The 26,309-nt window shown below is 39.0% G+C and overlaps 1 protein-coding gene across 2 annotated transcripts in view; it reads right to left on the bottom strand.

Moving 5' to 3' along the window:
• Positions 1–25,996, bottom strand: part of Faf1 (Fas associated factor 1) — a 363,928-nt gene extending 337,932 nt beyond the window's left edge. Inside the window, exon 1 of one of the 2 annotated variants that reach the window (NM_130406.2) lies at positions 25,767–25,996. In NM_130406.2, the coding sequence (NP_569090.2) occupies positions 25,767–25,811 (45 nt within the window). In that variant the 5' untranslated portion in view covers positions 25,812–25,996. Of the gene's footprint in view, positions 1–4,075; positions 4,299–25,766 lie in introns of those variants that run through there. The other variant, XM_063287104.1, reaches the window with a different exon arrangement.
• Positions 25,997–26,309: the final 313 nt, after the last annotated feature.

Below are 26,309 nucleotides of genomic sequence, written 5' to 3'. Positions count from 1 at the left end.
GGGGAGAGCAACAAGTGCTCTTAACAGGTGAGCCATCTTTCCAGCCCTGAGAGAACATATTTTAAAATTCCTTTACTAAGTATTTTCAGATTGGAAAAGCTATTAGAAAATGTTGTAGATAGTGCTCTCCAAAGTCTCCTCAGGGGCTGGGATGTAACTAAATTGGAAGAGTGCATGATTAGCATACATAAGGCCCTGGGACTAATTCCTAGTACAGCATAAGCCACATATGGCAATACACATGTGTAATTCTAGCACTTAGGAGATAGGAGCAAGATGACCATGTTGAAGCCAGCTAATGCTACAAAGGAAGGCCAGCCTGAGCCACTAGCAGGAGCATGTCTCCAAGAAGAAAGATTAAGTCTATGTATATCACCAAGTACTAGTGCAGCTCACATACATACTGTTCCAGTCTCATCTAATTGGCATGCAGCACCAGATAGGTCTAGAATTGCTCCAGATCCATGGCAATCATCCTCATCAAAGATGTAAAATTCCTTAAGGAAACATCAGTAACTTAAGTAATACTCAAAACAATAACAAATCATGATTGACAGGGTTATGCCAACAGTACAAACCTGGCACCACATTTTTTTCAGCTCTATTATAATCCTATGGAACCATCAATGTATATGCTCTTCTTGACCAAAACACCATTATGCAGTTTATGACTATACTATATACAAATTTTATTCTGGAGTTATAAATTCTTCCCTTAAAAGAAAAAATACTTGAGCAATAACGAGTTTGTGTGGACTAAAAAATTGGGTTGGTAAAATTGAACTAATAATCTTCAAAAACAGTAATGTTTTGGTTAATTTCATAAAACTGCTGATGGTACATCTTTTAGTAACAAATTAGAGAATGGATTCTAGTAAGAGGTTACATTCTCGTTTCTAGCCACAAGAGGGAGCAAGTACTTAACAGATTGAGAATTTCATTATACACTATTTTCACACAAGACTTTCAAAAACTACTAACAACAAAACAACTAAAAGGTAAGAATGTCTACCATGGCCAGGCACATTGATGGGGTTTAAAACTATAGTGGGTAAAATAAAAGCTACTTTCCTCAAGTTTCATAGTATTTTTAAATTATTGATTCCTTAAATGAATGTCAATATACTTTCTCACACTGTAGATTGTACTTTGTAAATATTCAGTCTAAACAGAAACTAAAACCATGATGTAAAGACTAAATAAATTATCATAATCTAATTCATAAACTAAAACTTTACAGGTGGGTGTGGTGGCATACACATGCACTAGCATTTGGGAGGCTAGTGAGGATCAGGAGTTTGAAGCCAGCAGTGGTAACATAACAAGTTCAAAGTCATCTTAAACTACACAGTAAGATCCTGTATTCAAAAAATATGCCCCCAAAGCTGTGCTAATGTACTAAGCAATCTATCATATAAAGAATCACAGCAGGATATAGATACCAATATCTTTTTAATTCAAAGTTAACTCTAACACCCTAAGACACTTGTCTCTTTTTTTTTATTGTTATTATTTAGCTTAAATATAGAGTTAGTAACTTAACACTTACCTGTGGGAACCTGAAACTACAGTTATTAACAGCTCTTGCTGCATTTTAGGAAAGGGGCATTTTAAAATGTACTAGCAAGTAGTTAAATCATAAATGCTAATACTGAAAATTCTCAGTCCACTAATGATCTATAAATACAGCTCTTTGGTTTTTCAGCAAGGGTGGATTCCATCCAGAGTGATGTATGCCTATAATCCCAGAACTCAAGAAACAAAGGCAGGAGGACCCAAGGGTCCAAAGCCAACCTATATCACAGAACAAGACCTTACCAGAGTGAGAGAAGGAAAGAGAGAGAAAAACAAGGAGAAAAGAAGGGTGACCTCCAAAAGAGAATAAGGAACTAGGTAGGTGACCTCAGATAGGACCCTCAAATTAGGTATGTTTATATAGAAGTAATGCATGGAATGCAATATAATTCAAGGTATATCCTCAGAAAAACAAGGTATAGTTTGGGGGGTTTTGTTTTGTTCAAATGGTTTCTTTACCCAGCCCTGACTGTCCTGGACTGTAGACCAGGCTGGCCTTAAACTCAGGACCACCTGCTCTGCCTCCTAAGTGCTGGGATTAAAGGTGTACACCACCATCACCATCACCAATCACTACCCAGCTACAGTATAGCTTGGCTAAGATACTTGTTGATGATGATTTTTTTTAACTGTGTAGCACTCTGCATGGACAGGCAGGGTGCCCAGTTTGAGGCCAGCTGTGGCATAACAATATCCTCTGAACTCAACCATTCTAATTTGCTTGTTAACGCTAGAATTTTTTTCTAGCAAAAGAAATTTTAAAAGGTTCTGGGAGATGGTCAGCATTAAGAGCACCAACTGCTCTTCTAGAGGTTCTGAATTTAATACCCAGATGGTGGCTCGCAACCATTTGTAATGGGATCCGATGCCCTCTTCTGGTCTGTGTCTGAAGATAGCAATAGTGTACCCACATACATGAAATAAATAAATATCTTTAAAAGAAAGAAAAAATAAGGTTCACAAGTAAAATAACTCATGTTTTAGGAAGTTCTTGAAACATACAAGATTCACAAGGCTCTTCCTTAAGATTTTCTAAGCAGTAACAACTGCAGGAGTATAGACTCCGACAAGTCAAACTGCCTATAAGTCATGCAAGGAGCTACAAGGATGCAGCTTCCATGAGTGCCAATAAATATGACTTTGTTCTCTATAGTAATTGAATGTGAGGTTAAGACATGAGGTAGGAGCTGGATGGGCTCATGTACATCTAGAGAAAGAGTAGGAGTTTGAGGATGGGCTAGGTATAGAGTTCCATACCAACCGAGGCCTTCACCTAGGCTTGGATACCATCTCAAAAATCAAAAAATAAGGGGGTAAGAAGTGAAAACCTAAGCTCTCCTCCTTTGGAAACCAGGAACTTACATAAACTGGATAATTAAAACCAAAGAAAGCCATGGTGCATGCCTTTAATCCTAGCACTTGGGAAGCAAAAGCAAGCAGATCTCTAAGGTCAGCTTGCCTAGTCTACAGAATGAGTTCCAGGACAGACAAGGATACAGAAAGAAACCTTGTCTCAAAAAATAAATAACTAAGAATAAGCAAAGAGGATTATCTTTAAAAATATGAAATGGATAGGGTGAAAAGGAAATGCACAAGACAGATTCTTAAGGAACATTAGAGCTTTCATGAGGAAAAAAAAGAATTATGAAGAACAGAACATAGATGCTATTTTAAACTGAAAAAAAATTACAGCTGATGAACTAGCTGGGGAGGGTACACAGAAAAGGGAGTAAGTGGAAAGAAACATGCAGACATCCAAGGAAATATGGAGCAAAAAAAAAAATTGTTGGAGCACATTTTAGAGAGATGACTTAAGTAGAAGGATGAAAGTTAACGAAATTAAGTTATCTATTGAAATAGAACAGTTCAAACAATTACATTTAAGATGAGCAAAAGTATGCTATAACTGTATGAATATGGTTTGTTTCCTCCAAAATTCATAGTGGAGTTTAGTCTCCACTGTAGGGATAAAGAGGGTAGAAAGTCAATCAGGCTATAATGTTTAGATGACACAAAGCCTTCCTGATTAAATACTCATGGCTTGTAAGAGAGATAAGGAAGCACCTAAAGCAATAGAGGTATTGTCTGGTGATACTCTGATTCATCTTAGGACTCTGTGTAGTTACAAGTCACCATCAATCCAGATACACTGTTGGTAAGCTGAGACAGGACCTTGAATATGAGGTTAACCTGGGCAGAACTGTAGGACTCCATCTCAGGAAAAAGAAGCAGAAAGATGAAGTGGAAATTTCTGGTTTCTTTGGAGACTCAGTTGTGCCATGTGATGTTTTTCTGGAAACTGTCTTATAAGAGGATGTTTTTGTGAAGCAAACACATGGGAGAGTGTTTTGCTGAGAGCAGACAATGGTGTTTTTCTGAAAGCACCCAAAGGGCATGCAATGTGTTGCTAGAGCAGATTCTTGAGAGACCATGTGGTTTTTAGAAAGGGTATAAATATAACCCAACAGACAGTAGACAATGCTGTGTGGTACTGGTTCACCTTGCCACTCTTTGCTGGCCGGTTGTTCTGACTTCATAGAAAGAAACTGCACCAGAGAACTTGAGGTGGTGTTTCAGTGGCTCCTTCTGAGGACTCAGGCCAATCGGCAGAGCCTCATGGGTTTTATGGGTCAAACTGCTACTGCTGATTCATGAATGGTATTTGTGAATGGACTGAGCTACCACCGCTGATTCGCTGCTGATCTGTGTAAACTGAACTGCTGACATCACAATTAGATTTGCTCCAAAGAACTACTTCTAAACAGGTCCACAGCTTCCTTTGCCCCATTCACCTTTCATTTTTCTACCTCTGATGGGTGGTGGGCTAGAAGGGAGGTTAAAGAATTTAAGTGCCCTTAATAAAAGGAAGTTTTGAAAAATCAAAACTTACAGAAAGGAAAGCAGAATGAAAGGTAGGTGTGGTGGCACACACCTATAACCCTAATACAGCTTTACAAATGGCTTGTTTTATTTAGCTTTGCTTCACTCAGTTTTGTACAGTCTCTGTGGTCTTAACAGGATGGCTTCTAAGTCACTGTAATTAAGCTAGCCTTAAACTTCTGATCTTCCTCCCTCACCTGGGATTCTGGGATTACAGATCTGCATCCACCACTTAGTTACATCTGTAACTAAGAACCCAACTTCTTTTTTTTTTTTTTTAAAGATTTATTCATTTACTATATATAAGTACATTGTAGCTGTCTCCAGATACACCAGAAGAGGGCATCCAATCTCTTTACAGATGGTTGTGAGCCATCATGTGGTTGCTGGGTATTGAAATTAGGACCTCTGGAAGTCGGGTGCTCTTAACGGCTGAGCCATCTCTCCAGCCCAGAACCCAACTTCTTAAAGAATCGTGAACACTGCCTGAAATGCCTTCCTTCAGACTAGAGAATGAATTTGTGTGGGTTTTGTTTTTCACAGTTTTCTGCTCTTATGGAAACATAATAGATTAATTGTGAAAACAAAATACTTCCATACCATCATTCCTCAGCACTAAGTATCAAATTAGTATACCTTTGAATTGTGTTATATTGATAGATTTGGTTGCTGAATTGACATTCATTTTTTAAAAAATTATTAAATGAATTTTGATGTGATTTGAACAGAACTGTCAACAGTTTCTTAAATGGCCCTAAACATACATTTGCCATTTTGTACTATGCATTTCTACAAAGCAACTACTAATGATTATAAAATCAAAATCAGGGCTGGAGAGATGGCTCGGTAGTTAGCAACACTGACTGTGCTTCCAGAGGTTCTGAGTTCAATTCCCAGCGATCACATAGTGGCTCACAAGCATCTATAATGGGATCCAATGCCCTCTTCTGGTGTGTCTGAAAATAGCAACAGTGTACTCATATACATAAAAAATAAAATAAATCTTTCAAAATTTTTTAAAAGAACAAAATCAACTCTGAAAAATGTTGAAGATGCTCTACATTCCATAGTGTCAAACATGCCAACAAGAGTGAATGCTTTATGTAAAAATAAGTAAGTATGGAGCTGGAGAGATGATTTGACAGTTGAGCAGACCCACGTTTAAATCCCAGCATGCATAAGCTCATAAGCTTTTGTAACTCCAGTCTTGGCAGATCTGATGCCCTCTTCTGGCTTCTATGGGCATTAGGCATGCACACAATGCAGTCATACATGCATGCAGCAAAACAACCATATATGAAATGCTTTTTAAAATACATTTTAAAAAAAAGTGTACATCTATCTCATTGGTATATAAGTTTGATACACAAGTCTTTAATAGTGAAATTTTATGTATACAAAAAATTGTTTTAAGACAAATTTATTTGTTTTCTGATCAGTAAATATTTACTTTTATGCCAATTTTATATATCCCTACACAGGGTTGTATAAAAATAACTCAGGTTAGCAGGGCATAGTGGCGCATGCTTTTAATCCTAGAACCCAGGAGGCAGGGGTAGGTGGATTTCTGAGTTTGAGACCAGTCTGATAGTGAATTCCAGGATAGCCAGGGCTACATAGGAAAACCCTTTCTTTAAAAACCAAAATATACCACAAGTAAAAAGGACTTGCAAGCAGATAAAGTTTAAGAAGCCCTAATCTAAAGGCTGTAAGATCTCCTTATGTTTTCTTAAACATTCAAAGGTACAAGAGTCCATGTATATAAGACTGGTTTACATAAAAGCATAGCACCAAGGACACAGACAATTCTTTATATTTGTCTTCCCAAGTAGGACATACATCAGTCTAAGAAGAACTTTGAGTCTGTGTACCCCAGTTTAACCCAGAACCCCCTGCACGGTTCGACAAGAAACTCAACCTAATCCTTGTATTTAAAGGACTGGACAACCAGTCCAAACCATATAATTTATCCATACAAAAATTTAAGTGGGCAGCAATATTCATGGGATGAGGCTGGGACTCTAAAAAAAAAGAAAGCTAGTCAAGCACCAGTATTCACTGCTCTCTTCTTCCTGACTATGAAAATAATGTGAGTAACTGCTCAAATTTCCTACAGCCCGACTTTCCTGCCCTGATCAACTGGGTCCTAGAACTGTGAGCCAAAATGAACCCTCCTTTCCTTAAGTTGCTTCTGTCAGGGTATCTTATCACAGCACAGAAAAGTAACTAAGACACCAACATCATGACTTCCACAAGCACTGTAAGTCATCACAGAAGACATGACAATTAGTGTACTTATAAAAAAAATTGTTTATTTTGAACCCTACTGTGGTGAGTTGTTTTGGTTTTTGGTTTTGGTCTTTTGGAGTTTGAGTTGTTTGTTTGTTTGTCTTTCAGCCTGAGGGTTTGCAGTGTTTGGGGACATTTGGGAGATTGCAGAGTTGTCTGGTTGGCTGTTTGATTTAGTTTTTTGGAGTGCAGTCTACAATGTATCTATCTATCCCTGCTAGTATTTAACTAAGGGATGTGCCTGCCTCTGTCTCCCAAGTGCAGGGAGTAAGGACAGGTGCTACACTCCTGGCTTTGTGGTAGTTTGAATGAGAAATGTTCCCTAAGGACTCAGCTTTTGGACCCTTGGACCCCAGCTGTTTGGTGGTACAGTTTTGCTGAGAGAAGCATGTAACTCCTGTGGGCTTTAAGAGTTTAAGGCCTGGTCCCACTTCCAGATTGTTCTCTCTGCTGGGTTTGCAGTTGAAGATGTGATCTCTCAGCTTCCTGTACCTGCTGCCACCATGCCTGACATTTGCTACCATGTTCTGTACCATAATATGGACTCTTAACCCTCTAGAGCCATAGCCAAAACTAACTCCATAAGTCGCTTTTATCACAGCAACGGAAAAGTAACTTAAACCATAATCAATCCAAAAAAGAATCCAGGCAACTGAACTCCATAAGAAACCTTCTGGTCTAGCCATCATACCAATTATATACACAGCTGAGAAGGCAAAACAAACATGTCTCAAAACATCCAAGTAGGACCCTAATTTTTCAAAATAGAATAATAACCTATCTTTCTGTCTTGAGAATTACCCAGTAAGTGACAGAAATGAAAAGAATCCTTTCTGGGGACAAATGCATTCAAAAACCAGTATCAGATGTATGAGCCAGGAAAGATGATGCGAGGTGTAAAATGGCAAATCTCTGAGTCAGGTTTTTAAAAGGTTGTCCCAACATTTAGTGTTCATGCATAAACCAGATGCTGGAGATTAGCGAAACATGGACAGTCCCTCTGTATCTTGACTACTGGCTCACTAGACAGTAACTTTTGTGATAAAGGAGAAATCACTATCAGACTAAAAATAATCCAAAAAAAATCAAAAGTATAACATAGAGTCTAGACCAGAGCCACAATGGTTAAACCAGAATCAACTGACTACATAGGAGCAGAATATTACAACCAGAAAAAGTACCAACAACAATGAGGTATCACTAATAGCTCTGAAAACCAAAGCTTTGCATCCAATTTATGATGGTTGTTTCCTTATTTCTTTTCAATGACAAAGATAACCAGCCAGTAGAGGCTCCATGCAATCAGAAGCTTGACTAGAAAATGAGCCTTTACTATGGACAGTTTTATGAATAATAGAGATGGCTTAGTCAAAAGCTATAATTTGTTTCAATTGTTCCCAGGTTAAAAAAAAACTATCTTTAATTTAACAGCCTATAGCTTTTCAAGTAGCCAACATGTAGTTAGACCATTAGCAATAGGCAAGGATCATTAGAAATATAACAAGTTTTGTGAAGGAAAATATAACCAGAGCTACAAACACAGCCTTGAGTTCTCCCAAATCAAGAGCACATCTATTATCAGCTTACATACCTGATGCAAAGCTCAATAGATCCAGAAGCTAAGCACAATTCCAGCCTTCCTGAACCATCACTGAACTAGGCGCAGGTTCCAGGTAAGACTTGAAGACACCACTGAACCAGTGTGTAGGCATAATGTTTTATGACTGTGTAAAGGTTATTCTTTCAGTTATTCAAATGCTGATTTCTCTGACCTCCACTGTACCTGGTTTCAATTTGGACACAGCATTTTAATGCTTATATCAAGAATCTCCTATCTAGGGGTTAGGGATTTAGCTCAGTGGTAGAGCGCTTGCCTAGCAAGCACAAGGCCCTGAGTTCGGTGCCCAGCTCCGAAAAAAAAGAAAAAAAAAAAAAAAGAATCTCCTATCTCAAGTTTGTGTAAACAATTCTTACCACTATTCTTTGTCTTGTCAATAAATGCTGATCACCCAATAGCTGGACAGGAGAGAGAATAGAGTGGGACATCTGCCAGCCAGGGAAGTGGAGAGAAAGGAAGGGCAGTGGCGGAGAGGGAGATTCAGATTGCCTGGAGAAGAAGAGGCTCTGAGAAGACACCGTGTGAAAAAACATCAAAAGCCAAAAGAACCAGATCAATGATAACATGCAAGAGTCATGGGTTCATGGCTGGGAGGAAGCCAGGTTAGCTAAGAGGGTAAGGTAGGTCATCTGCTGAGGTACAGCTCGAAACAGAGCTCATTTCTTCGTGTAGTTACTGGGTACTAGCAAAGGTAAAGAAAAACAGCCAAGAATTAACTCACTGGTTACATTTATATTAAAAATAATTCATTTTACACCAGGGGCTTTGCTTTAAACAGGCAAGTCCAACCTGTAGCCCACAGGACACATGTATTCCAAAATAGCTATGAATATGGCCCAGCACATCTGAAGATCACAATGTCATATAAGCGTCAAAGATTTCCTGCAAAGGAGGGACTGAAACAGTAAACATTTTATACCCACCCAATCTCTTGGGCAAACCAAAGTTCTACCAAATTTGTTTTCTTCCCACAAATTTTAAAATTTGCTTCATTCCACACTCAAGTGTAAGCACACATCTAGAACTAGTACATCTATCTCACTAGTATACATTTGCTTTTTTTCTTTTTCTTTTTTTTTTTTTTTTTTTTTTCCGGAGCTGGGGACCGAACCCAGGGCCTTGCGCTTCCTAGGTACTTTTTTTCTTTAATAGTGTAATTATATGTATACAAAACTTGTTTTGATAAATTTCTTTGTTTTATGATCAATAAATATTTTATGACTATTTTTACATACCTATTCAGAGGCATGCACAAGGAAATAGGCTCAAAGCCCAGCACCACACACACAAAATCATGATACTATATCAAGAGTAACTGACATAGCAACTCAATAGTTCACATTTCACAAAGTTATTAGACTCAAACCTTAATATTTTACCACAGTCTCACTGAGCCCCTCTATAAAAGCTAAGCCATAGAGAAAAGATGGCTCAAGAAGTAAACAGCTCTGCTACCAACCCTGACAACTGAATCCAACCGCCACATGGACCTGTATGGTTGAAAGAGAGAACAGACTCCTTGGGTTCTCTTCTGACTTCCATGTGCATGCTTGTTGCATGTGTAGGCTCATACACATTCCCACATAAGTAAATAATAAATAAATGAGTGAATAAATGAAAAAAAGCTAAGCCAAAGTTGAATTATTTTATACTTTATATGGGTTACTATGAAGTTATAACCTTCAACTTAATATTTAATTTTGGTCAATTTTTACCTTTCAAAGTTCTATTATTTAAATTATGTCAATGAATAGCTGATCCTTTAAAAATGTACCAGGGCTGGAGAGATGGCTCAGCGGTTAAGAGCACTGACTGCTCTTCCAGAGGTCCTGAGTTCAATTTCCAGCAACCACATGGTGGCTCACACCATCTGTAATGAGATCTGATGCCCTCTTCTGATGTGTCTGAAGACAGCAAAAGTGTACTCACATATATGAAATAAATAAATAAATCTTTAAAAAATATATATACCAAAAATATAGAGCTTGGACTGGAGAACTACCTCAGCAGTTTAGAGTACTTGGTGCTCGTACAAAGGACACAGCTCAATTCCCACCACCTATATGGTGGCTCATAACCATCTGTAACTCCAGTTACAGGACATTCTTTGCTTCCTCTGGCCTCTACACATGGTACACATATATACATACAGGCAAAACATTCACACATATAAAATAAAATTAAATAAAAAAAAATTTTTAATGAGGCAATAACCTGAGTTCAAATCCCTAAGTCCTTTGTTTTATTTTGTTTTGTTTTATTTAAAAAAAAAAAAAGTCATGGTGCCACACACATTAAAGAGAAGGCAGAGAAGTTCTTGGTGCTTACTGACCAATCAGTCCAGCTATTTGACCAATTCCAAGCCAGTAAGAAATTTGTCCCCAAAAGCAAATAAATAAAAGAGTAGATAGTGCCTAGGAGACAACATGGAAGTTGTCCTGTGGCCTCCCCACAGGCACACATGCCCACATATCTACATACATGTGTAATAACACACTTGCACATACATACATAAACCATAAAATTCAAGTTATACCCTATCGTTTTCACAGCAATCTTGTTCTAGTGAGTATCTACTAAATATCCCTTACTAGTTTCTGTAGTAACAGATGGCTAGAAACTAAGCAAGAGGTTCCCCAAGAACTGACAGTATGAAGTAGAATATGTAAACTGATCAATAGTCCTATAAAAAGAGTAAAAGACAGAAACATGGGCAAGATACAGAATAAATTACTAGACCAAAGTAGGTATATAGGTTGTGAATATTATACACAAAAGGTAGGGGATGAGTTCCTAAAGAATAAATTGAAGGGTTCCAAAAGGAAATAAGAGTCCAAGACAAGGAATGATGAAGTAGCACCAAGTCTTCACAAAAATACACCCTTTTTCCTAAGTCATAGAAATGGGGCAGAAAATCAAAGAATGAAAACCATGGATGGAATTTCAAAATTCATCCTTGATCAAATGATTCTCAAGTTCTAGGAATGTAATATAAATGAAAATGTGTAGGTCAAATCCGATTCACTGAATAACAACCTACAGTTTAGAAAATCCTCTCAGATACTCTGGTATACACTAAAGTTTGAGATTTATTGATTTTGATCAGGTTTTAGCACTATCAACATTTAAGACCTGATAATTCATTGTGGGGTGCTATCTCATGCTTTATCGATATGTAACAGTATCTTTGGCCTCTATAATCTAAGTGCCAATAGTACATCTTCAAACACCGCCTAATGTCCTCTTGGGACAAAAATCACTACTAATCTAGATCAGCAAACTTTCCTATGAAGCACCTTCAAAATATGCCAGATTCTGCAGGTCAGATTATTAACTCTGCTCTTTTACTGAGCACAAATGTGACCAAAAACACATAAAAATGAATGACTGTGTGTACCAATAGTACTGTATCTTCAGAACCAGATGGTAGTTTGGCCCTCAGGCTATGGTTTGCTGACCCCTAATCTAGACTACCTGAATTGTAGCCAACTACTTCAACTACTGCTACCAAGTAATTGTCAAGACTCAGGTATTGGACTTGATCTAGTCTACTTTTAAGCTAGATATAAGTCTAAACAGATCTCCATTAAAGGTTAACTGTCCTGCTCAGAGAATAATCAAAATACCAGCTCCAACTGGTCTACCTACGGGAACCTGCCAAGTCCAGCATGGCCTTGCTAGGGACAGAAAGACATGATCCCTGATCCTGAGACAGGGCCAGCAGGCGAGGGCCTCCACAAGTGTCAATGGCTGCTGTGGGCATAAGGTTTGTTTATATAATAATGTATATATTCTATGTTCCTCTTCAAAAAGATCTTCCCTGTTAATGTTAATGACTCCTTGATAATTAGAGACAGAACAAATCTGGGAGATGTGGCTATATGTATCAACAAAATGGTAAACACGAGGGCCTTCAGAACAGCCCTGAAGGCTGTGGGAAAGAACTCTGAAACCATGAGTTCAAAAATATATAATTCCTCAAAAAATAAGAATACAATATCAATTATATGAGGGGTTTCACAAATCTAATGGAACAAAAGCAGCTGCATTGTGAGCCAACTTGTCAGAAAGACACTAAAGAAGGAGATGTAATTTAGGGAGTGGTGATCAAAGGGGATTCCATCCAACTAAGCTTATTTTTTGTTTATATTTGCAAAGGCAGACAGATTCCTGAGTTCAGGGTCGGCCTGGGACAGAGCAAGGTTAGGTCCAGGTGGGTAGAAATGGTGATTTCAGGAAGGGATCCCACACAGTTAGCTTACCAGCTGTACCTAACAGAGACGGGCAGATCTCTGAATTCTTTTTCAATGTTAAAAGAAAATGTATGCTTGCTGTCTCCTAAGAATTAAGGGGCTGGGGTCATGGGATGCTGAGTCATAGGATAATCAAAAGGAAACCTGGAGTAAGTGACTAAATTGGTAAGTAAAATAAAAAGACTGGGTTTATGATCTACAAGAGATGAGATATCCAGAGAATTTTTAAGAATAGCCAAGAGATATCTAACTATATAGAGAGAACTGTCTGGAAATCTCCAGAGAAAGCAGAACAGAGAAATACCAAGCTGGAAAGCTGTCTTGAGTAGAACATACTCCACATGTTTGGACCCACAATTTCACTGCTCCCAGACACCCTCTTCCTTGGAACCCCACTCCAAGCTGAGGCTGGTCCTTCTGACAACGGGACCCTATAGAGGTATAACCATATATTACTACCTGAAAGACACTCAAATATTTTAGATTGTAAAACTACTAAAATCTACAAAGAAAAGTATTGCCTTTATTAAAAGCAATAAGATTTTTAGAGGGGGCTCATTTGTCTTATGGACAAACTTTATGAGAAAATAATTCTAGGAATAGGCTACTTTGTCCACGGGTCCATTGGGCAATTACAGGAACAGCCAGGGAAAAGAGGCTGACTACACACAAAATCAGTCATTTTGTGTCCTTGATTATTGAATTCTACCCCTGCTGCAATGATTTTTTGATGAGCATTTACATGGGACACAAGTATCTTAGCACCTATTATTGTCTAGTCAAAGAAATCTATCCACATTTTCCTCTAATGCCTTTCTCACCAATTTTCCAATCATGCTCTTTCCAAGTCCCTGACCATCCAGCCAAACCATTAGCTATAGTCTATCAATTAGTAAATAATCATGCATCTGATCATCTCTCCTTCCAAGCAAAATGTCCAACCATGTATACTGCCTAAGTTCTGGGCAGTGGGAAATTTCCCTTCACCAATGTCTTTCAGGGATGTCCAAGAAAGCAGGTTTAATGCTGCAGCTAGTAGTGCCTGTGGAGCATGCCCTTAAATTTTGGTTGTATTTATTTCTCATTCTCTGACACAAATATATGTTACCAACAAGTTCAAAGCAGTTGCTACCTCCTGCTCTCTTTGTCTAATCAGCACAATGCCATCAATATAGTAGGCCAGTGAGACATTCTGTACAAGAGACAGACAATGAAAATCATTTTGGACTAAGTTATGATATAGGGCTGGAGAGTTAATATATCCTTGAGGTAAAACTGTAAAGGTATTATGTTGGCCCTGTCAGCTGAGAGCAAATGATTTCTGGGGTTCTTAAGTATGTTCTAGATCAGTAACTGCACACAATGTACCCAAAAGATGTGTTAAATAATATACTCAAATAAAGACATCTGGTACAGCAGCTTCAATAAGAGTCATTACTTGATTAACTCTGAAATAGTTAACTATCATTCTCTATGATCCATCTATCTTCTGCACAGACCAAATAGATTTACAGATAGGTATTGTAGTAACCTCCACTCCTGTATCTGTCAAGTCCTTGATGGTAGCACTAAATTCTGTAACTTCTCCAGGGCTGCAATGGTGACTTGGATTCCTCTGTAGCATAGTAGAAACAATTCCAATGACTTCCATTGGACCTTTCCAACCATAGTAACCCTCACTCCATGGATCAGGGAACCAATATGTGAATTCTGCCAATTTCTAAGTATCTACTCCAATTATATATTCTGGAACTGGAGAGATAAAAATAGGATGAATCTGGAGACACACTGGATCTACTGTAAGTCCAACTACAAACAAACCACTAAATTTCCTGACAGCCCAAAGCCCCTACTTTAACTGGAGGACTACAAATGCTTTTTGGTGCTCCAGGAATCAGTATCAATTTAGAACCAGTACAATAGACCACAGAAAGTCTGAGTATTTCCTCTTTCCCAGTATACACATGCCCTTGTAAATAGCTGTAGTTACCTCTTAGGTAAAGACAGAAGTGCTAATAAAACTCTTTTAGCGAAGTACATTCTTAAGAGTGACCTTGTCTTACTTTTTTCAAGGGATGCTGGATCTGCTGGCTAACGTCTGGAAATTGGTTCACAAACCAAACTTCTCTATTACTACAATCCAATGTAACCTTTCATGTGTACCAGAAAATTTTTTCCCATATAATTCAAACAAAAATATAGGAGGTTTCATATCTATTTCATTCATAGAAACACCATAAGTGATTAGCCAGTACCAAAGATTCATATAAAGCATGCCAAATCACTTTGCCTATACTACCCATTACACATCAGACCTGAAGTAGAAACTTAAGGATTCTTTAGAAAGTCAGTTGTATTAGATGGTGTTTTGCTAAGGCAAACATGTGAAGGAACATTTCCTGAAGCAGACATAAAGTGAAAGGATGTTCTACTAAAGCAAGCACATGAAAGGACACATATGATGAAGGATTCTTTGCTAAGGACACACATGTATTGGCCCACCTTACACAGCGGAGTTGAGCTGCATTTGTCCAGACTCCACAGAGAGAGAACACACCAAAAAACTTCTGGTGGTGTGCTGCAGTTTCTTTCTGCTTCTGCAGACTCAGGCTGATTGGCAGAGTGATATCAAATGAGACAAACTATGCAGAGGCAAGACCCAGGGAGGACACGTGATGTTTAGAGACAGTATAAAAGGACTTGATAGTAATGGAGACTGAGCTGGCTGTGCAAAGCTTGTTGGTCTCTAGTCTGCTGCTCTGAGCCTTGCTAAAAGGCACAAACAAGAACTTTTCCTGGCATTTCTTCCTGGTCCCTCGTGCCGTCCCATGCCAAGGCTGAGGCCTGGCTGTCTCTGCTAGGTAGTGCCACTGCTGCTGATCTGTGTTTGCTATCCTGACTATACAGAACTGGACTGCTGGCATGTCCGGGAAGTGTTTGTGAGTGAACTGAGCTGCCACTGCTGACCTGTGAACTGAACTGCTGATGTCCAGACAACAACAGATGGGGAGTTGCTCCAAAGAACCTTTCTGAACAGGTCCACTTCCCCCATATCCTTTCTTTCCCACTACCTCTGGTGGGTGGTGGGCTACAAGGTTTTGAAAAGACTAAAGTTACACAGGCCATTATAGACACTGCTTTGCCTGTGCTGCTCATTCCCATAACTACACTCATCTGTCTTTGACTAGTCAATGTTGGCCCCTGGCCCCAGACACTGTGTAGCCCAACTAAACCCATCACATTTAATTCATGCAACTGAGAAGCAGTGTCTCCAAACCTAAAACCTGGAACAAGAGAAAGAGTGACTGCAAAGCTCTTCAGACGTGCTGGTGCCTCTTTTTCCATTCTGTACCTCACAGTATTACTGAAAAGCACGTCTTCCATGTGGGAGATTAAGTATTACACGGTGTAGCTTAACTACTTTAGCATTTCGATTTCCCTGAACTTTAAAATCCAGTCATCAATATTAAGCCATGGGATACCAAACATCCCCAGTTTTTTTCTCAGTAGGCCATTGTATGGCAAATGCATCAGCCAACAAATCGAAGTTTAGATACTTTTTTTAACTGTGCAAACTTTCATATTAAACCTCAAATATCCACCCAGTAAGCTCATATAAATAAACTCAGCCTGATCCAATTTTATGTGCCTTTCACCATTATCCCAGACTCTTAAAATCCACTTCCACACACATTCCCCAGAATTCTGCTTGAATGAATTAACAAACCTATTAAACACCATTGTGACTACGTTCTGTTGTACACTACAACCTCCTCATGAACTACACTTTCTATCTCCCGTCTAGGAGCCTACTTAGACTTAAGTCTGATTATGGGTCTAGAGCTAACTATAGATGGGTGCAGAGGGCCATCATTATTATCTAGTCTGGTATCTCCTTCAGGGAAAGTCAATGAGAGTTCCACAGACAATAAAGAATTAATTTCCTCGGGAATAAATTTCTTAGTTAGGATTTCTACTGCTGTGCTAAAACACCATAATCAAGAACTCATTGAAAAAAAGAAGAAGACAAAAGAACCGGTCACAATCAAATCAAAGCAAAACCAAATTTCAAGCATGTTAAAAGATCAGTGCTTGACATCTAGAATTCACTTTAGTCATCCCAGCCTCCTGTTAATCCATTCAATTCTGATTGTCTAGAAACCTTGAGATCTTCATTTTACTACTATAGAATTGCTGAAGAAGTAATGTGTCAGGAGATCCTAGATGAGATCTTGAAGATGCAGATCAACATTTCCAGCTACGCTTCCTAAGAAGTTCTTTCTCAGAGAGAGACATCTATTAGATCACAGGAATCCTGACTTATACTACAGAAAAAAATTTCAGAGGCCATTAGGATGCTTAGTAGATAAAGACACTTATCACCAAGCTTGACAACCTAAGTTAGATCCCTGGACCCACATGGTAGAAAGGGAGAACCATCTCCTACAAGTTATCCTCTGGCCTCTGTGGCATGTACATAACAACACATATAGTGAGTGTGAGTGTGTGAGAGTGTATGTGTGTGTGTGTAAGAGAGAGAGACAGAGACAGAGAGAGAAAATATGGGGGTGGCTATTAAATAAAGAGGGGATGGGGTTGGGGATTTAGCTCAGTGGTAGAGCGCTTGCCTAGCAAACGCAAGGCCCTGGGTTCAGTCCCCAGCTCCGAAAAAAAGAAAAAGAAAAAAAAATAAAATAAATAAAGAGGGGATTTATTAGATAAAGTACTACACACTAAGGGTTAGTGCGTTAGTGCAGGTTTAAGGAGTCTCTAGTAAGAATAAGTTGCATCTCAAAGTCATCCACAGTAAACTCTTTAGGCCTACATGCCACAACCAGTCTCAAAAATTCTCCTGTTGCTGTATCAAGAAACTCAGTCAAAAAATAATGTTCTAATACACTTTTATTTACAAAATAGTTTGATGTCCTCTAGCTCAGACAAACAATAGGCATCAAACCTGCTATGCTCAGCAAGTAACTGTATGTTCATTCCATGGTTTTGAACCACTTGTGGTACAAGGCTAGGAATTTAGAGAAAAGTATCCATTTTCCCTCCTCCCTCTCTCTTCCCTCCCTTCCCTCCAGACACTGTGCTTGCTTTGAGGTGGGATCTTACTGCGTGGCCTGGCAGGTCTGTGCTCAAGTGTTCAAGTAAGTGGTTTTGTATCAGCTACGTAAAAAGCTAGGACAACAGGTATGTGCCTGCCACCAAACTCAATTTGTCCATTTATCTGGAAATTTTTCATTTGGAGAAATTTCTGAAAGGCATGTCTGTTTTCCTCAAAAACTAAAAAGTCTCTGATCAAATTGGGTAGAAAACAAATTATTTTACATGTATGTGCCTGGACAGATTTTTGTTACAAACCAACTCACAACACTTGGATAAGTCAGCTCTTTTTCATGGAGTCTCAATTTCCACAAAAGTTAAGGTCATGGGTTTTAAATAGATGATCTCTGAGGTTATTTTTCAGTCTCTGAAATTAATTTTTTAACAAGTATGTACTTTTACAAGTGCCAAAACTAGGGGCCTGTAAGATTGCTCACCAGGTAAAGGTGCTTGCTACCAAGCTTGTGGACCTGAGTTCAATCCCTAGGACCCACATGGCGGAAACAGATAAGTGAAACCTATAAATTTGTCCTCTGACCATCACACTTTACTACTATGACATCCGTGTGCACATGTAGACACACTCAAGACACACACAAATATAGAAGTAGTCAAAATAAAAATAACAGACTTTGAACACTTTCTACTTCAGACACTGATTCTAATAGCTTTACATGTATAACTCATTTTTCAAATTGGAAAACTGAGGTAGATATATAAAATAATGGTCAAACGTCACAAGATGAATGAGTGGCAGAAGTGATTTGAATTCAAGTATTTTGAACCTCAAAGTCATAACTATATAATCTAACTACAAACTATTAAATTGTATTCTCTGTGCAAAAACTTTCTTTTCTCAACAATCTACAATGTGAATACTAAAACAGTATGATCAGATCTGTCCCTCAAGTAAAGAGGACAGAGAGAAACAAATGACAAAGGTTAACTAGACTACCTCTACACAGTATTCAATCTCTTACTCAAGTAACACCCCTCAGTATAAGTTCCCTGTATACTTAGCTTAATCCCTAGTCTATATCATCACAAGGAGTAGCATCCTCTTTTGCAGAAGCTATCTGTGTCAAACTGAAAAAGAAAGAGGGATCAAAACACCATATAGAGAGGCCAAGTGTTGTAAAGGAATGGCAACAATATACATGTGACTTTCCAGAGAGAGGCATCATTTATGACTGTGCTTGAAATATACAAGCACAATGCACTTAAATGTGTGAGTCTCAGATGAGGAAACTTACAAAGCAAAAAAGTTGTTCTCTAAGAAACAGCATCAAAATAAATGCTAGATCTGGCAGGAAAAAAAAAGATCTAAATCTATAACCAAAGCAACTAAGTTCAGAAAATATTTTTAGCAACTAAGTTCAAAAAATATTTTTTAGGTAGAGAAGATTTGGTTCCTGGAAACAACTAAAACAACACATCACTACTTTTTTTTTTCCCCACTTGAGTAATGATTTTTATCTGTCTCTAACAGAAAAATGTAAATAGAAAACCAACTTTCAAGACTATTTTTTGTTCCCAAATATATAAAGCTAACTTATTATTTTTCCAAAAAAAAGTTGTAATTTTCTTTTCTTCCCCCCCCCACCCCGGAGCTGGGGACTGAACCCAGGGCCTCAAGCGCTCTACCACTGAGCTAAATCCCCAACCCCTAGTTGTAATTTTCTTAATGAAAAACAAATTCTAGTATGACATTAATCAAAAAGCTAAAAGACCTGAAAGTCCTACATACTTGTGCACACCTTTAATGTCTAGAGACAAGGGCAGGACGATCTCTGTTGAGTTCAAGGCCAAACTGATCAATATAGCAAATTCCAGGACAGCCACATGGAAAAACCCAGTGAAAGGCATGGAGGTTGTTTCAACTTAGTAAAATGTAACTAATATTAGAATTGACAATAGCTGTTATTGTTAGGTTAACTATTTCCCATCTGTAAGCAGATCAAACAGGGCAAAGTTTGTTTGATAAAAATGATTAAGAAAATAATAATAAAACAACATACTAGTGAGAAGAAAATAATAAAGAATTTTTACATTTACTAGAAGAGCATGCTGGTTCACCTTGTCATCTTAGCACTTGGAATACTATGGAAGAAAAATTGGCATGAATTTAAGATCAGTGTAGGCTACAGAGTTCTAAGCCAACCTGGATTAGGGGTGAATGGCCTTCTTTAAAAACAAAAGCAAAAAACAAAAAACAAAAAAACAAAAAAAGAAAACAGCACTTTGGAGGTAAGAGGTGAGCAGATCTTTTGAGTTCTAAGATAGCCAGAGCTATCGAGTGAGACCCTGCAAAGGGGAGGTGTGAGGGAGACCTAAGAGTAAGATTTGAACATGTCATCTCATTGCACCTTTGTTTTAACGACACTGGGGGAAATCATTTTGGTTATTTTTTTTAAAACTCAGGGTATTTCTGTACATATTCTTTTGGCTCTAGCCAGCCAGAACAGCATAAATACTACTCTGCTATTACTTTAACTGTAACATACTATGCAAGCACGGTAATTTTTTCCTCTTTTTTTTTTTAAAGACAATTCTTCTATGTAGCTCTGGCTATCCTAGAACTTGCTCTGTAAACCAGGTCAATGTCAAACTCAGAGATCCACCTGCCTCTACCTCCCAGGTGCTGGGATTAATGTCACGCACCACCACTGCCTGGCTCAGGTTGAACACTTCTTATAAAATATCCCTAATTCTACATCCACTAAACAGAACTAAATTTAAAAGTAACTAATTGAACTAGGTATGACCCACATTTACAAACCCAGCACTATAGAGACTGAGACAGAATGACCTTGAGTTAACTCTAGCCTCAGCTACACAGGGAGACCAGTCCTGAGAGACGCTAGTATCCCTCCATTCAAATGATCTTGGTGGTACACTTGCTAAGGAAAACAAGATCCTCAAAAAGACTAAAACTTCATTTTCAATGTCGGATTAGCATGTGATCCAGCAATTTCACCCTTAGGTATAAGCCAAAATCCACCGAAGAAATAAGGAACTCCAGCAGTATTTTAAACCTCTGCTCGCAGCAGCATTATTCATGATAAGCCACAGAGTGGCTTCTGTGATATCCTAAAGTATCACAGAAGATGAATGAGTAAGCAAAATATGGCATTTCCAAATATGGAAAACTACTATTTAGCTGTTAAAAGGAATAAAATTCTGACACATGTCTCATCTCAGGATGAACCCTAAGCTCATATACACTAATTAAAATAAACCAGTCACAGAAAAGCAAATATGTAAAATTCCTGTAAAAGTCCCTAGAAGAGTCAAATTCATATTGACAGAAAGCAGAAGGTTGGTTGTCAGGAGGAGAAAGAGGAAGAAATGAGGACAGATTATTTAATGCACCCAGAATTACAGTTTTACAAGATGAAAAGAGCAGTGGAGATGAATGACGGTGATGTTTGCACAGCACAATGAATACTTAATATCACTGGAGTACACACTTGAAAGTGGCTAATAGGGAAAAGTATGTTATACGTTTCCCATGATTAAACTTCTTACTTGAAAGAACTGAGAGTTCTGTTCTGCTTGTTTCACTGCTGGGGATCAAACCAGGGCCCTCACTTATGCAGAGCTAAGCACTCTGGATGGGGTGGGAATTTGAAGGCAATTTGTTTTATAGTAAGTTTACCCATCTACAGGCCCAATCTTCTCCCATTAAGTGTGACCTATAATCTTCTTCCACTACTTAGCACCATGTCACTGACTTCAACAGAAGCATTCTCTCTTGAAGTGAAATGATCAAGAATCCCTTCCCAAAACCTTTTCATATTTAGACATTACACTTATTATAGCCTGCTATCTTGCAGAGATCAAACTCTGATTTTTTTCTCCTAAAAACAAATAGAGGAGTTTTAGGAAGGCTTTTTTTTTCCACTGAGCTTGTTAAAAATAATTGCTTTCCTCATTGGATAAATAAATGCAAATACTAAAAAATAAAATACTCAAATTTAACTGAGTTGTTTTTTGTTTTGGGGGGTTTTGTTGTTGTTGTTATTGTTTTTCAAGGATTTCTCCCTGGCTGTCCTAGAACCTGCTCTGTAGACCATGATGGTCAAACTCCCACTGCCTGGCTTAATGAGGGGTTTTTTTCCCCAAATCTTCAATGAATTTTATATAACTTAATAATATTCTACCAGAACCTTTAAAATTTTTCAGTTAGCACACAAAAACAACAAGTTTCATTTTAACAATTTCGTAAGTAGCATTGTACTTTGCCCTTATTACCACCTCAAAAATCATTTTTGCCCCCTCCTTCCCTCCTCTCACTAGTGGTCCCTTTCCACCACACAAATAATCCTTTTTTCTTATAATAGTAAATGTGTATAAAAATAAACATATATGCCTATAGATTCTGCATATTAGAGAAAACAGACATTATTTGTGTTTCTAAGTCTGTCTTATTTTGCCCAACATAAATATCTGCAAATGAGTTAACTTCATTTTTTTTTTTAATTTTCTTTTCTTTTCTTTTTGAGACAGGGTTTCTGTATGAAGTCCTGGCCGTCCTGGAATTCAGGACCAGGCTGGCCTTGAACTCAAGAGATCCCCCTGCTTCTGGCTCCCTCACGAGTGCTAAGATTAAATGTGTGTATCACCAAATCCAGTCTCATTCTTTTTTTTTTTTTTTTTTTTGGTTCTTTTTTCCGGAGCTGGGGACCGAACCCAGGGCCTTGCGCTTCCTAGGTAAGCGCTCTACCACTGAGCTAAATCCCCAGCCCCCAGTCTCATTCTTTTTAAAGGAAAATAAGGCTCCACTGTATACCCCACATTTTCCTTACTTTTCATATACTAGTGGACATCTGGCCTGGTTCCATATTTCGGCTACTGTAAACACTAAAACTAAACAGCATGTATAAGTACTCCTTTTTTTTTTAAAGATTTATTCATTTATTATATATAACTACACTGTAGCTGTCTTCAGATACACCAGAAGAGGGCATCAGATCTCATTACAGATGGTTGTGAGCCACCATGTGGTTGCTGGGAATTGAACTCAGGACCTCTGGAAGAATAGTCGGGTGCTCTTAACTGCTGAGCCATCTCTCCAGCCCATAAGTACTCTTAAAGTTTAATTCAAAACTGTGCACTTTTGCAAGGTGATGGTGGTGCCTTTTGTCCTAGCATACATAAGACAGAGGTAGGCTATCTCTGTGAGTTCAAAGCCAGTATGGTCTACACAGATGGAATTCCAGGACAGTCAGGGGTACACAGAGAAACCCTATCTGTAGGAGATTGGTCTGATTCTGCTTGTATTCAAATGCTAAATTCTGTACCCCAAGATCTGGTTGTTCAAAGACAAGCAGATCCTCATGCATATCAGCTTTTGTTGTATAAACCTTTTCCCCAAGTTATCCATGATTGATTAATAAAGATGCCTACAGCCTGGGCTGAGCAGAAGAGAAGAGGCAGAGCAAAGGTTTCTAGGCTTGGGAGGGTCTCAGGCAGGGACCAGGAGGAGAGAGGAGGAAGGAGGAAGAAGGCATGGGGTAAGTAGATCTTGTGAGCACATGGCCCTGAGAGCCAGCCTGCTGGAGTAGGAGCAGCCCAGGCTGAATATGGCAAGTGATATCTCAGGTTATTGATAGCAAAGTAGGCAAAATAGAATAGACAGTTGATAATCTGCCCAGCTCTCGTACTTCTAAGTTTATTAGAAATATAAAGGTTTTGTGTCTTTTATTTGGGAACTAAATTTACCACAACACTGTCTCAAAAGCAAATTGTGTCCTTTCTAAGAGCATGCTAAGCTCTACTATCATTAATGATTCTCACAAGCACATAAAATAAACATAATTTGACTATATTCAGTTTTGAGAAGGTACTCAACTAAACAAGTAATACCCAAGAATCTACATGTCATGTCTTATGCTTGTGTGTATATGCGTATGTGCACACAAGCATTTTTATGTGTATGAATGTGGTACTACATATCAAACCCAGGGACTTACATATGCTAAACTAGGCAGTGCTCTACCACTGAGCTACATTTCCCACAGCTACATTCAGAACTTGTGGTATAATCTTTACAAAAAGTTTCTTGATTTTCTTATAATAGATAATTACTTATTTTAAATTAATACCAAAAAACCTATAATAAAGAAGACTACAATGATCAATTTTAAAGAAAGACCACGCAAACAAAATGATGTGGTCTTCTAAATATCTCTTTTACTATATGAAAACTGTTCACTCCAAATGAGATTAGAAATTTTCTTCCAATTATAAACAGTGTGCACAGTATGTCATTGGCCTATAAGATCATTCCAATACCATTCTAATAAGAGAAATCTTTGGCTAGAAGTATAGACCATAAGGCTCTGGAAACAACTGCAGAAGAAAAACATTTTCAAAGGTGAAAGAAAGACTGGGAAAGAAAATGTTATTAGAATTTTGCTAAAATAATAAAAATAATCATTTTGCTTTCCAAACCAAAGTCTTGATGTGCCTCAAAAATATTACTGTGCCTCTGGGAACAAGTCCTTTAGCTAATATTAATAGTGAGCCAGGTATTGTGGCATACACTCCTTTAACCCCAACACTGAACAAACAATTAAGGTTGGCCTGAGCTACGTATATCTTGAAACTCTGCCTCAAAAAAAAAAAAAAATTAACAAGTACAGTGACTGACAGAAGAGAGAAATCAATATAAGTTATTAGAGGTTTTAAAAGTTTACAAAATTAAAGCAAAGTTATAATCACATTAAGGCTAGGGTAAATTACACCATTTGTTGTCCAGAGCCTTCTCATCAAAACACAAACTGGGTAAGAACTACGTCTGAGAAATGGACATGGGATCACACTTGTAATCCAGTACTGTGAGAAGCTGAGGTAGGAAGACTATATTAAATTAGATGCCACCCTGGGCTGCATAGGGAGACACTATCTAAGATAAAGAACTCGGGCTATTCTAAAGCCTAAAAAATGCCATGGCCAACTTTTCTTTTTTAAAACCATCCTTTCTGAGTTTGTAGGTTGCAGTATAATCAAAATGTAGATATAAGCATATTTCTAGTGTACCAGATTACTAGAAAACAGTGCAAACTCTTGAAAAATGGTCATCAGAACACTAAGCAGAAATGGAGTAATGCCTCCAGAGACTGTGAAGTAATGTCGGTGTAGGAGAAATAGTCTGCCTATATTTGACAAATATAATTCCAAACAATGTGTGTATGGTACTAAAATATGTTCTCCAGTAAATACCAAAAGGCGAAGAAAATAGTCACAGGGTAGGGTTTATAGCTGCAAATCTTTCCAGATGCACGCAGCTCTACTTTCAAAGGACCTCCCTAAGATACTTACATGCCACTACAGGAGGGTTCAGTAAGGGAATGATCTTTACTTTCAATTATTCCCTGAGTAAAGGACACCAAACAACTGAAGTCTGTAAGGGAAGGGAATGAGTAAATGTGAACAGGTTATTAAGTTTGTGAATTCACTGCAGAGATACACGAAAGCATACTGCCTATCTGCCTCCTTATTTTCTGCCCTCCAAAGATGGCAATAAGGCCACCAGAGTCTCAACTGTCTACCCCTCTTTGAAAAGGACCACAAAGCCTGACTAGTCTCATCACCTCCTCATCCCTCTACCTTTTCATTCTCCACTTCATACAATACACCACACCCATAGCAACACACTCTTCACACCACACATCACAGTTTCCTCATGGAACAACCCAAACACTCCACAATAAACCCATATTCTACACATTCCTCAATAAGACTGAGAAAGAGCCCCACATATATAGTAACCCCCAAATCATTATATCCCCAAACGTAAAAATATCATTCAACACACACACACAGAGAAGGAGAGAGCATATAAAATACATGTTCCCCAAGGTTCACAATATATACACATCCTGAGCCACGTAAGGTATAAAAAAAAAAAAAAAAAAAAAAAAAAAAAGCCCACACTACCAACACCGCGGTGCTCAAACAAACGCTGGGAAGAGGCCATAGCGCTACCACCCCGAGGCGCCAAGTTGGAGGTGGGAAGCGAGCAGAGCCAGACACTTCACCTGAAAATCCGCAAGGATCATCTCCCGGTCCATGTTGGACGCCATGGCGGCCGCCGAGCTCCGCGGCTCCGGGAACGAAGCGCGCACCTGGGAGCGAGACGGCGCCTCCTGCGGCCGAAGCTGCGGCCGCCGCCGGGTGGCGAGGGGCTGGCGGGCGAGCCGGCGGGAGGGCCGGCGGGCCGGCGGGCGGGGCAGCGCGGGAGACTAGGTGCTCATGCACTCGGTAACCTTCAGCCGCCCTGAGCCCGCCTGCGCCCCGCGGATCCCTCGCCGCAGCTGCCCGGACGGGGAGGCTGGTCTCGATGCCGGGCCGGTCCTTCCGTCGCCGCCTGGTAGGAAGACAGGTTGCGACAGCGCGCGCCCGGCTCCCTTCAGCCACGGCAATCCCGACGGGGGCGGGGAAAGCGAGAGAACGAGCAGGCGGGCCAACGCCACAGCCGCCTCCGCCTCCTCCGCTTCCTCCCCGACCGCCGCCTCCGCCCCTGGTTGGCCGGCGCCTGGGCTGTCGCACATTTTGCCTGTCATCGAGGTCGCAAAGCGGCG

The sequence above is a fragment of the Rattus norvegicus genome, chromosome 5 (genome assembly GCF_036323735.1).
Source record: "Rattus norvegicus strain BN/NHsdMcwi chromosome 5, GRCr8, whole genome shotgun sequence".
NCBI lineage: Eukaryota > Metazoa > Chordata > Mammalia > Rodentia > Muridae > Rattus > Rattus norvegicus.
Note: the sequence above shows the minus strand (reverse complement) of the source record. Positions and strands in the feature narration are given on the sequence as shown.